Source organism: Ostrea edulis, chromosome 1 (genome assembly GCF_947568905.1).
Source record: "Ostrea edulis chromosome 1, xbOstEdul1.1, whole genome shotgun sequence".
Lineage (NCBI taxonomy): Eukaryota > Metazoa > Mollusca > Bivalvia > Ostreida > Ostreidae > Ostrea > Ostrea edulis.
In genome coordinates this window covers 77,523,908-77,537,211 of record NC_079164.1, presented here as the reverse complement: position 1 = coordinate 77,537,211, position 13,304 = coordinate 77,523,908, and the positions used below count along the sequence as shown (strand labels likewise).

Here is a 13,304-nt window from a genome sequence, read left to right as displayed (position 1 = left end):
TTACGCATCACTCCAGTCACCCTATATACAAGAACAGAGTATTCATCAAACAATATTCACATTTCCAATGTTTCTGCTTTTAATATCTCTACAAATTGTATTATACTTTCATGTGAAATACCCAAATCTGATAGGTTGAGAAGCATTTGAAAAAAAACATATTGTTACCCTCTGAGAACAGGCTTTGTTAGCTGGAACCAGTACATATTCCTCTTGTATTAAACCTTAATCTGTAACTTCGATCACTTCTGGTGTACTAAACACAGAAGGATAAATGCTAAACACTTTTGTTTTTACTTTTATCGTGTCTTAATATTAGATTTTAATATATTTCTCGTAACAGTATACTCTTTATCCATTCTGACAAAATATCTTGTTCTAATCTTCTTCATATTTAGCCCATCATCTGGCATAATCTTTGACAATGAAAATTCACAATAAAGATGAAGTTCTGTCACCAATTGAAAGATTAGGGCTCTCTTAATTTTGGATCTTTTAAAATGAGTTTTAATATCCCAATAATAATGAATACATATGATAGTATGCTTAATTTCAAGAATTTATTTGATTGAATTGTATACATTTATCATTTACAATCATCTTTATTCATAAAATATATCAAACAAAACACATCAAGCATATACATATAATGTAATGTAGCAATCTAATAAATGCAACATTCACCATATAAAAATAAATAAATATGGCACTCGTTTTGGCAAAAATTGTCAAATTAGTTAAAGTTATTCATTTGCCCTGTATTTGATGTGAAAAACAATGAAAGTTACTTTTCATCTAAATATGTAACTTATCCCTTCAGTAAGGAAAATGTGTAACTTGGATTTGAGGAAGTAAATATACGTGTTACCGGTACACTAAGTTTGTAAAGAGCTTATCACTGGAAACAAACACACATTTCTATGGCAACAATAAACCTGATTTTTAGTAAACATTGGATTTGGGGAATAACAAAAAGCTGACTTTAAACAATGGTGAAAGTAAACACAACCCAAACTAACACTGCTTGCATATACTGCAGAATTGTTTCCCGTCCCTGATAGTGCATGTAGAAGTCGGTAAACATTGATCACATAATGGTAAATACCTGATCAAATAATATATAATACATGGCTGTTAACAATTTTCATGGTATTAATCTTCAATATGAATTACACTACTGTTACTAAGATAATCCTGAAAGGGGTATATATTTTTTATACTTCTCCTGTTTGAAAAAAGTCTCTCTTTTTTGAGTAAAATTAAAAAAAAAAAACCAACGTACTCTACAGTTTCAAAAAAAGTTCCTGTTTGTTATACATTAGGAATTGTGGATGCTGTTGTCTTTGTGGTACATCTGTTCTCAAGGTGTTGAATTGAGCAAACAAAATAAAAAGATTTCATTTAGACACATTAGTGTCTATACATGTATATAAATTTAGGTCTTAGTAATAGTGAACAGTTGCACCGAATTACAGCCTTGATCTTGTAATCTCTTAGAGGCCTCCATCTTTGATACATCTTCAATACTATATCCCTCTCCAAAGCACTTCTGTAGGTCTACTGTTGTCATGCTCCAAGGAATATCGACAATTGAGGGATCAAAATTCACAAACTCTGTCATATTTACACACCCCTGGCCCATCAGTGTTCGGATTCTGTGAACATATACTGGCCTGTCTTCAACATCCATAGAATTTAGTCCACCGCTGTCCCAGATTGCTTCAAAATCTCCACAAATCTCTCTGGAAAAGTGAAAAAAGTCACAGCAATATATGACAATATTGCCATCTAAGCTTTCATATTTCTCCCCATGAATGTCGTGGATATCTTTGATATGATAAGGAATATTGTTCTCCTCAAAGAATGCCTTGCATGGAACAGGAGCTACCTCCAGCCCTACAACCTTATATCCATGATCCAACAGCCATTTCATCTCCACTGCTTTTCCACACATTGGCACAAATATCCTCATGCCTGGCCTTGTTAGCATTCTGTTGTTATATTTCACGAACAACTCATTCAGATCTGGGTTATGGAACTCCACATTTGGGGTATTCCAACATTCTTTCCACATTCCTACTGTCATCTTCTGCTGAGGTTTATCATGGTCACGATGATGGTGTGCCATGTTGAATCTCTTAGTTGTTTATGTTAGCTCATTCTGTAATAGGGCACTTCAGGTCATGCATGCAAGCTACCTTGTAAGAAAGGGGCTCCAGAGAGGGAGCATTTAAAATTGTTTTAAAAAGATTAAATATAATTCTATATTGGCCATAAACATAATAAGTGATTTTTTAAAGAGGGCAGAAATAACTGCATTGTTTGTATTTAGTTGATATGTTTCATAGTTTGAATAGAAAATTAGATACATACATGTATAGACCAGTGTTTTAATGATGTATATAAGACAAGCATGAAAAGTGCTAGAGTATATAAATTTCTGCTAAACTATTTTCAATATAATACAAGTTGAATGATTCTTTTCTTTTAGGATGAAGTTGAAACTGTGACAAGACAATTAATGTAAGAGCATCAGTAAATATATATATAAAAAAAATGTAATATTATACACAACTGAATTTCATGAATATTATTTTTAAAAAGTACATAAATGAATAGTGCATCATATACCAGACATCAGGTAATTTGGCCATCAGGAATATTCAGTGGATTTTTCTTTTTAAAAAAAAGAAAAAAAGTGGTCTGAAATTTTACCTTTGTTTTTTTTAATGCAATTTCATCTAACAAGTGTGTTATCTATGTACGGTAAATAGAAATGTTGGCGCTTTATTTTTGGTGAATTTTCCTGATCCGCCTTTGAGTCAACCCTTCTAGTCTGCCTAACTTACCTGATACATGTAATGATTACTGATACATGTATATTGTACACATATAGGGTAATAGGGTAAAATATTTGAGCTGTTCCTAGCAAAAAGGGCCCTTAAGTGTATTAGTGCTAAAGTGAGAACTATAGAGAACATCCCTCAAAATATTAGAGCATGCAATGTTGATTGTCGTTGAGATATTACAGTCAATCAAAGATCAACCAACTCGTGATTGGTAATCATGACCTTTTTCTTTTCAAGTATGCAAAAAATGATGTTACATACGTTTTTTGATTATGACGTTTTTTGAAAAACGTTGGATAAAATAAGTGCCTTTTTTTGCTAGGAATGGCTCAATTTTGATGATGTGCATGGTCATTGATACATGTATATGGTACAAATACAGGGTAATAGGGTAAAATATTTAAATTTAATGATTAATCATCTTAGAGAAGTGGCCAAGGAGTGCATAAGGACCCAAGCTGCCATGAAAATGAAGGTTTTACCAATGTATGGTAGTCTACCTGCTTCAGAGCAGGTATGTGAAAAATTCTCTGTAGGGGGGAACGGATATTTGTTCATCTTGTGGTTTTGAGAGGAAAAGATACAGTATGTACTTGTATACTAAACTGGTGCATTGTTAAGAAAAAATTGATATCTAAAAAGTTTTGTAATACTTGCTGTAGATGAAGGTGTTTGAGAGATGTGGAAGGACGACAAGGAAGATTGTTGTGGCTACAAACATAGCAGAGACCTCGATCACCATCCCAGGCATTGTGTATAGTAAGTCGGTACTCCAACAAGTTAGACTCTGTTAACGTCCCTTATATACCTCAGAAGCAGTGCCAAGTCAAAAGTATTTCGCCATGAACCTCTAGCATGCTGGAGTAAGTCGGTATACAGTATGCTGGACTTCTAGTGATGGGCAATCAGGAAAAAGAATTCAATCGGATTAATCGGATACACCTTTTCGATTGATTAATCGAAAAATAATCGAATTTTATTCATTTCAAATTATGGCATAAATATATTAAATTTATTTTATTTTTTACCCTAAATATTAAATTAATTGAACAGTCAGGTAGGAATGCTTACAAACATAAGATTCCTTGCATTTGGTGATATTCACATACCCATTACCATTCCTGATGCCAACTAGACAACAAGAGTATTATAGTTTATTATGTTTATTAAAGACTAATCAAAAGGGTACAACATATGTTCCGAACTGTGATGGACATTAGGGAATTGGCATTGAAACGGCCGCATTGTGGGATATACAATAAAAAACTGGGTCCAGAAGGGATAGCTGGTATACCGACTAATAAGTACCGGGCAAAACCAATGGCCCTGCGTTGGGCGCAGGTGCCAAGGATCCCAAATTTAGGTGGTACTAGACATTTGGGTCCGAGATTGTTGAGAGCACATCCGTATACCCGCTTCCCGGTGATTGCTTCTGGTTAGTAGTACTTCTCTACCCAAGTACTCCAGTACTAAGTCTCCCCTCCTGTTATGAGAGGTGGAGAGGGCCCCAAGCCTGCAGGCTTTGCTATGACCCCAATCGAAAACTTTGCCTTACATGGCATACATTTGTAGACAACCTGTCTACCCAACATTTTTTACTTGATAACATGCTCTACATGGCATACATTTGTAGACAACCTGTCTACCCAACATTGCGCCCACCACTATGCATAATGGCTGGGCAGGGAAACCACGAGCCAGATATGCCCACAACCCTCCCATCCATCCCTACGGACCCGCCACATACATCGATATGATGTTCCTCCATTACTCAGGGGATACTTTCCCCCAGGATAGGGGACAACAAACCCTTTGTTAGATGATTATAAAGATGTGTTGCAAAGCTCAGCTACGGAAGTACCAACAAATTTGTAGTATAATATATTGAATTATATATAGGTGAGAGGAGAAACTCGCTTCGGCTATACCGGGAACCCCTACATTACTAGTCAGGTGCTCTAACCACTGAGCTATCCAGGCCGACATTCACGGTCCGTATAGCCCAATTACTACATTCCTCCCTCCTTAAACAGTCTTCGCCCTCGAAGACACAACCCAGATTCTGACCCCTGACAGGACCTGCGACTGCAAGACCAGGGGTAGTCAACAGCACCAAATGTAGTAAATATATAATGATTAGTATATATAGGAGAGGGGAGAAACTCTTTGTCTGGACCGGGAATCGAACCAAGGACCCCCTGCACTACCAGACAGGTGCTCTAACCACTGAGCTATCCAGGTCGATATCCACGGACCGCATAGCCCTAATTACTACATTCCTCCTGCCTTAAACAGTCTTCGCCCTCGAAGACACCTAACCCAGATTCTTCTGGCCCCTGACAGGACCTTCACCTGCAAGACCAAGGCAGGGCTTGAAGCGAACTTTTTATTTCACCAGTCCAGGTGGACTGATGGGGTATAATTTCAACCAGTCCGCAGAAAATTACCAGTCCAACAGATGTTTAAATTATAAAATGAAATTTAACTCAATATGTCTCTGACAATATTGTAACACTTGTGTGAGATTAATGTTTATTAATCGGGTTCATCTGATATCTACAAAAGGATGCCAAATGTGTGTATAAGATTTCATAAGTATATTTTCCAAAATGAAGCATTAGAAAATTAACCAGTCCCATCAGACTGACTAAAACAAATGTCGGTCAGTCCGCCAGACTTTTAACCAGTCACAGACTGACGTGCATATGTTAATTCGAGCCCTGAAGGGGTGGTCAACGGCACCAATGTAGTAGATATATATATATAGATGTATAGTATACTAGCATCGTAAAGGCGCTCAAATATACAAGTTCCTGGGAGACATAGAGTTGGTCGGCCAATGCTATTTTGGAGAGAGCTGACGGAGAAAGATCATAGGGAGTGGAAGCTCTCTACTGCCGACCCTCATGACCGGAAAGAATGGAGATCTGAGGAATAGTAGAGTACATGGCTCTATTTGTTATGATGAATTTAGTAAAACACTGTATATGAATCTGACCGAGCGTGTCCACGGGATCCTAGATTTCCCACGCAGATTTTAAAGGATAGACCGATGAATATATATACCCTCCCAGATTTTACGTGGCACGTGGGCGCCAATTGGGTTGAAAAAACTCGGGGTTTGAATTAGATTTATGAAATGGCGAGCCCTGATTTCGGCACTACTTTTAGTGTTGTATGTGGGAATATTTTGATTTTATATTGTGGCACGTGGGCGCCAATTGGGGTATGTGTGAATATTTTGTCGACTGGAGCTGGAGGTAGCAAAAAATTGGTTTCTGACTCACCCAATAGAGAGCCTGTTTCCTCGGCGATGCATTCCCGAATTGGTGTGGAAAATTCTCCTATTGTGAGGCATGACCATGATGTCGATGGAAAATTCTTAGAGAGCGGCTGTTATGTTTCAGTGCTAATCTGACCTTCTTCGTGTAAAGCAAACGTGATAACCACTACACCACAGAACCGAGTAGTACTTCTCATGATGTCGCTGGGAAATTCTCCGATTGTGAGGCATGATGATGATGTCGATGGAAAATTCTTAGAGAGCATCTGCTATGTTTCAGTGCTAATCTGCTCGTGTCTGGGATGGAAAAGGAAGTGCTATGTGCACATTAACTCGTACTATGATGGCTTTGGTTTTGATTAATTCGTTCGATTTTTAGATCGGCCAACATTGGAAACAGTTCTTCCGTCAATTAAATGAGATTAATCTGGCATGAAGGCAAATTAATCTGTATTAATTAGAATAAAATCATTAGAAATTTGAAGTTAATAACCCTATACGTTTGATTTTGTTTTTCCGGGATACATTTTAAAATTAGATCCTATGATCTGCTCCTCTACTATAGGGATAGTACAGATGAGCGGATCATAGGATCTAATTTTAATTAGATTGCCCGGGTTAGGGATAGATATCTCGACTTTTGTTGTAGTTCTTATGAAATTCGGGTTACAATAGAGCCTCAGTACGCCTTGCTTGTTGTAAGAGGCAAAATCCGAGGCCCTGTGCCACAGCAGGTGTGGCACGATAAAGATGCATCCCTGCTCAAAGACTCTAAGTACGTCTCCATATGAGTGAAAGATTCTCAAGAGGGACGTTAAACAATATTCAATCTTATTGGATGATTCAGCTTCGTCATCCATTTTTTTATTTTAGTTTAGTTGCGACAGGAATATTCGTATCATTTAAAAAAAATACCTACGTCGGCAATTTTCAATTTTCAAAATGACAAAATTAAAACTAAATTTAATGTGAGTCGGAAAACTTGGGGAAACTATACATTGAATGCGAACTGTATACATTACACCTAGTATGACAAGTTTTTCACCAGCTCTGTTCTTTTGAAACTCATGTGCAACCTCTTGGTTGAAATTTGCCTAGCACTAGTTAATTTAAGATGTATGCTTATTCAACTTTGAATTCCATCTAAATGATTTTCAAAATGCTAGTCAAGATTCAAAATGGCATGTATTGCCTTTAATTTCTCATTATAATGTGAAACCACCTAAAGAAATATGAAAGAAGTAGGTATGAATACCACAGCATTTTAACTAGATCTTTCTATTGGTACCAAAATATTTGTTCTTGTGACCTTGGCCATATTTGGAATTGGCCATTATCTGGGGCATTTGTGTTTCACAAACACATCTTGTCAAAAATGAAATTTATTAAATTACATTCCACTTTCATTACAGTTAGAATTCCCAGATGTTAAAATATACATACTATATTTATCAAGCAGTTCTGTATTCAAACATACATTGTTGGGGATCTGGGTTAGAATAGGTCCTCAGTACCCCTTGCTTGTAAGAGCTGACTAAATGGGGCAGTCCTTTGGACGAGACCGCAAAAACCAAGGCCCTGTGTCACAGCAGATGTGGCACGATAAAGGCCATAAGAACCAAGCATAGGCCTAGATTTTGCAGCCCATCACTGGCAATGGTGACGTCTCCATGTGAGTGAAATATTTTTGAGAGGGACGTTAAACAATATTCAACCTACCAATATTGTTTACAATTGCATCATGTTCATTAGGAAATGCCTATCATTTCAATTTGTAAAGATATCAAAGGCATCAACATTGGAAATGTAAATATTTATCAATGAATCATCGAAAGGAATTTTATCATTCATCATTAGAAATAACTTGTTATTGCTAACTAATCTATTGAAAGTACATGTAAAATTGCAATGTGGCAATTAGTTCAAATTAACATTGTGAAAATATGTGCTACAGTGTATATACATATAGTAATATTATCAATGAATATCATCAGCTAATTTGGATTATTTTTAGAAAATAATTTAAAGTCAGTGAAGAAGTGGTAGTATTCAGTACTTAATCTAGATTGGCAAATCCTCAAAATACCAACCCTTTTAATAACACCAATATACTGTATGACATTGTAATTTTGATAATTCTTAAAATATTCTTATTACATTATATGAAGATATGACATAGTCTGCCATTCACAAATAGGAAATCTTATAAGATAATATTGAAAAAGTGGTGATAAGTGGTAAGAGGCCATTACATTGTTAAAAAAAATTAAATGGTTTCAGTTTGAATTAATTTGACTACTTTATAGTTGTAGATTGTGGATTTGTGAAGTTGAAGGCATATAATCCAAAATCAGGAGTTGGTAAGCTTATTTAAAAATCATACAAGTTAATTAAGGTAATGCTATAATACTCTTCATTTTCCCCCATTGTACACCAAATTGTGCTGAGTATTGTACCATCTTTTTGAAAATATTATTTATAAGTCAATTATAAGAGGGTCTAATTCATAACCTAAAGATCTATATCGCTGTGAGGGAATTAGAATAATAGATCATGAACCACTTTTCTTTAATGATTAGTTAAGTGACGACTAAATCAATTTCAGAATCTCTGGTGACCATTCCTGTCTCCAAGGCCTCAGCAGAACAAAGGGCTGGGAGGGCAGGAAGAGTGAGGGCAGGAAAGGCATACAGACTGTTCACAGGTTAGTCCAGGGCTGGGAGGGCGGGTAGAGTGAGGGCAGGGAGGGTGGGAAGAGTGAGGGCTGGGAGGGCGGGTAGAGTGAGGGCAGGGAGGAGGGCGGGTAGAGTGAGGGTGGGCTGGGAGGTCGGGTAGAGTGAGGGCTGGGAGGGCGGATAAAGTGGGGGGTGGGTAGAGTGAGGGCTGGGGGCTGGTAGGGTGAGGACTAGAAAGGCATTCAGACTGTACACAGGTTAGTCCAGGGCAGGGAGGGCAGATAGAGGGAGGGCGGGTAGAGTGAGGGCTGGGAGGGCGGATAGATTGGGGGGGGGGTAGAGTGAGGGCTGGTAGGGTGAGGGCTAGAAAGGTATTCAAACTGTACACAGGTTAGTCCAGGGCAGGGAGGGCAGATAGAGTGAGGGCTGGAAGGGCAGGTAAAGTGAGGGCTGGAAAGGCATTCAGACTGTACACAGGTTTGTCCATTTATTTTGAACAAGGTCATAATTCTTTCAACTAAGACATTAACTTTGTTAGGTCAACTGCATCACTTAGGTGACCTATTTTAATTGGTCTGTGTCTGTTGTGGTGTATCGTACATCATGTTTCGTGTGAGATGTTTAGTCAAGCATTGATTTCCTCTTTAGCTAAAATTCTCCTAGGTATTTGGCCTTGTCCACACTTTTACAGATCTGGAAAAGCTTGATCCCTTAATATTAAAGAAACATGGTAAATTTATCATAATCTTAAGCATAGTTTAAACAAGAAATGGGATGATTAAGCTTTAAGGTGTCAAGGTGGTAATTTTTTTCACTATACAGGTGACTCTCAATAGTCGGAACTTTGATCTCTCAAAGTGAAATCATGGTCCTGATTTTATTCTTTATATAAGTATAAAGCAAATTTACACTTGATCTCTCGAATTAACCTAAATGCATATGAAGGAAAAACAGAAAGGAATGTACCAAAATTGTGAATGATTTTAGGGCGGGTCAAAGATAGTTATATAGTGTTAATATAACATTATATATTATGTAAGTTTTTCATCAATTTGGGCTTTTTTTTTTTATATTTGTGTGTTTTAGAAGAACAATTATCTTGTTTTATACTGCTGAACATTACTGCATACAAACTCAAATCAGTTTAAAAGTGGATGTTCTTCACTGGGTGCTACATGTAAATATCAGGTGCAATAGTGAGCTAATTCTGTGCAGATATGAATCACCTCAGAGCTTGAATCTGATTTTGTCACATAGATGATGAGGAATTTGTGTCACAATTTAGAAGTGTTCCTAAAACTTCTGAAATGGCTGTTATCAAAGCCCATCCCATCACAAAACAAATTCAGTTTATGGTTATCATAAAATTGATTTCCTTTAAACTGAACTATTTAGTTTTAAAAAGCTTGTTGTTGGTGGTATATATTATACTTTTTGCTGTAGAGGATGGTTATGGTGGACTTGAAGCATCAACTGTCCCAGAAATGCAGCGGTCAGACCTCGCCCCTGTGATCCTTCAGATGAAGGCTCTAGGAGTGTCCAACATCGTCAGATTCAACTTCTTATCGGTAGTATACCTAATGGACAGGTCACAAAGCAAAATTATTCTGTCTTCTGATGAAGTCACATTTCCAAAGTGATGAAAGGACTGTATGCTTTTGGTAATCTGGAATCCTAGCTGTTAAAAGCATTTACATGTATCAATGTTATTGTTATTGTAAGTGTTTATACATACATATAATCAACCCATTCATGTGACATTTTTCATGAAATCTTTGCCTTTATCACCTGCAGCCTCCTCCTGCGCAGAACATGATTAGAGGCCTGGAATTACTCTACGCACTTCAAGGTGTGTCCATTTTATAAACAACGAATAGAGTTTAAGTTTAGAGTTTATTTGGGTTCACTACATACATGGACATATCAATATCTCTTGTATAAAATACCAACACATATAAAACAGAAATTGAAGTTTGGCATTCTGGGACTACTCATTACTATCCTAACCAAATAACTATCAAATCTAACCTAATTAGAAAACTATGTATAAGTTCCTCAACAACACCTATTATGTAATGGATACGTTTTTTGCATAAAAACAAACCTGATGAACAAAAGGCAAATCTTCATAAACTTAAAGATAATTACAGTAGACAACATGATCCGATTAATTCTGCTGTTATCACCTAGAACTAGTCATGAAGACAAGGACAGTAGTATAAGCAGGTGATGTTGACATATATCTCATTCCCAGCTTTGGATAACAATGGCAACCTAACGTCACCACTAGGGCTGCAAATGGCAGAATTCCCCCTACCGCCCATGTTCTCCAAGATGCTGCTCATGTCAGGTAAATATGCCTTCAGAGTTGTCTCTCTTTCTCTTTATGTGTGGAGCTTAGATAATGTAGATTGACCACATTTAGCTCACCAGAACTGAATGCTGAAGTGATGGAACTTTTCTGATTGAAAGTTTCTGTCATCTGCTGTAAAAGTGGTTATTTATGTGTGGGGAAATTTACGCTAATGATGGAGACACGTAATAAGCGTGTAAAGTTTCCTCATGCGTATAGTTTTAAATATTTGATATACATTGTTATTATATTCAGCTACTGCATATTTTTTCCCTACGCGTAATGTGGACGTGGAAAAGCGTGTAGATCTACTGTCCAGGCTTGAGTTTTGCTAAATTTTTTAAGTTCAAGATTTCGTTGCAAACTTAAGTTATGATAAATTCCCATCTTAATAAACTTCTTAATTATGCCCCCTTTAAAGAATAGGGGCATATTGCTTTGCACCTGTCAGTCGGTCGGTATGTCGGTTGGTGAGTCAGTGGACCACATATTGTCCGCTCAATATCTTGAATTCTGAACCATTTACTTGATTGCAATGATATTTCATACATTATATGTATGTGGGTTGGTTATGAGTAGAAGAGGACCCCTAATGTTTTTCAGGTCAAAAGGTCAAGGGTCAATCTACTCTGGACATAGGAAGACACTGTCCACTCAATATCTTGAGAACCCTTTGCTTGACAGACATCAAACTCAGTACACTGGTACATCTTCAGGAGAAGATGACCCATATTGATTTTGAGGTCACATGGTCAAAAGTCAAGAGTCAAACTGGACATAGGAATATACTGACCACTCAATATCTAGCAAACCCTTTGCTTGACAGACATCAAACTTGGTACACTCGTATATCTGCAGGAGAAGATGACCCCTCTTGATTTTGAGGTCACATGGTCAAGGGTCAAACTGGGCATAGGAATATATACTGTCCGCTCAATATCTTGAGAACCCTTTGCTTGACAGACATCAAACTTGGTTCACTGGTACATCTTCAGGAGAATATGACCCCTATTGATGTTGAGGTCACATGGTGAAAGGTCAAACTGGACATAGTAATATACTGTCTGCTCAATATCTTGAGAACCCTCTGCTTGACAGGCATCAGACTTGGTACACTGGTACATTTTCAGGAGAAGATGACCTGTATTGATTTTGAGGTCACATGGTCAAGGGTTAAACTGGACATAGTAATATATTGTCTCCTATTTTTAAAGAATTTTTTGCTTGATTGACACCAAACTTGGGACACTGGTACAGCATAGGGAGTAGATGATCCCTATTGATTTTTAGGTCACTTGGTCAATCCACCCCTGACATAAGAAGATATTGTCTGCTCAGTATTTTGAATTGGTGATACTACTATCAATATTACATAATGCATGTGTATAATCCTTCTCAATTTTGCACCATGGGGGCATATATGTTTTACAAACATCTCTTGTTTGAATTATGTTAAAAAGTCATGGTAACTTTACGATAGCCTATGGGCTATCCTAAGTTAAGGTTTTTTCTTGAGTTTTTTTTTTCAACTAATTAGAAATACCTGCCCTGATCTTGCTGTTTAATACTCCAGAATATTCTGAGAGAAAATGATTGATTGTATATTGTTTAACATACCTCTCAAGAATCTTTCACTAATATGGAGACATCACCATTGCCCCCTGAAGGGGTACAAAATTTAGGCCTATGCTCAGCACTTACACGACCTTTGAGCAGGGAGGGATCTTTATCGTGCCACACCTGCTGTGACACGGGAACTCAGATTTTGTCAATCTCATACGAAGGACCGTCCCATTAAGTCACCTCTTATGGCAAGCAAGGGGTAATGAGGACCTATTCTAACCCGGATCTCCACGGGACAAACCTCCACATCCTCATTGAATTTTTAGAGAGAGAAGTGAAGTTCTTGACACTTTGACAGATGTAGAACTCAATGAATGTATAAGTTTCCAAAACATGTCATTCTTCAGTTAACAGACAAAATAAAGAAAGAAGTAATCCTAATGTGCAACAAACCTTAGCTGGGGCAAGATGATATGTGTGATGTCATGATCAATGTTTTGACATCATGTTCTGTGCAATAGAAAATACAAACCTCTGGTTTTTCCACATCTAAAAGTAGCAACTGCTGATTTCAACTCCTT

The 13,304-nt window shown here is 37.2% G+C and overlaps 2 protein-coding genes and 1 non-coding gene across 7 annotated transcripts in view; 1 reads left to right on the top strand and 2 right to left on the bottom strand.

The window, feature by feature from the left end:
- Positions 1-13,304, top strand: part of LOC125680442 (probable ATP-dependent RNA helicase DHX35) — a 138,355-nt gene that overhangs the window by 24,619 nt on the left and 100,432 nt on the right. For all 5 annotated transcript variants that reach the window (XR_008802114.1, XR_008802113.1, XR_007371958.2 and 2 more), the window contains exons 12-19: positions 2,492-2,523; positions 3,276-3,363; positions 3,512-3,608; positions 8,439-8,492; positions 8,738-8,836; positions 10,251-10,375; positions 10,602-10,656; positions 11,062-11,157. Coding sequence is in view for 2 of the 5 variants with exons in the window: in XM_048920045.2 (XP_048776002.2) it covers positions 2,492-2,523; positions 3,276-3,363; positions 3,512-3,608; positions 8,439-8,492; positions 8,738-8,836; positions 10,251-10,375; positions 10,602-10,656; positions 11,062-11,157 (646 nt within the window). In the remaining 3 variants the exon portion in view is untranslated. The remainder of the gene's footprint in view (positions 1-2,491; positions 2,524-3,275; positions 3,364-3,511; positions 3,609-8,438; positions 8,493-8,737; positions 8,837-10,250; positions 10,376-10,601; positions 10,657-11,061; positions 11,158-13,304) is intronic.
- On the bottom strand, positions 547-2,435 carry LOC125680511 (thiopurine S-methyltransferase-like). Its single transcript, XM_048920180.2, has one exon. The coding sequence runs from the start codon at positions 2,126-2,128 to the stop codon at positions 1,436-1,438; it is 693 nt and encodes a 230-aa protein (XP_048776137.1). The 5' UTR covers positions 2,129-2,435; the 3' UTR covers positions 547-1,435.
- Positions 5,017-5,090, bottom strand: Trnat-ggu (transfer RNA threonine (anticodon GGU)). The gene has a single exon. It is a non-coding gene; the product is annotated as a tRNA-Thr (tRNA).

Coding starts and splice junctions, on each gene's coding strand:
- LOC125680511 (XM_048920180.2), bottom strand. CDS start 2,128: ATGGCACACCATCATCGTGACCATGATAAACCTCAGCAGAAGATGACA.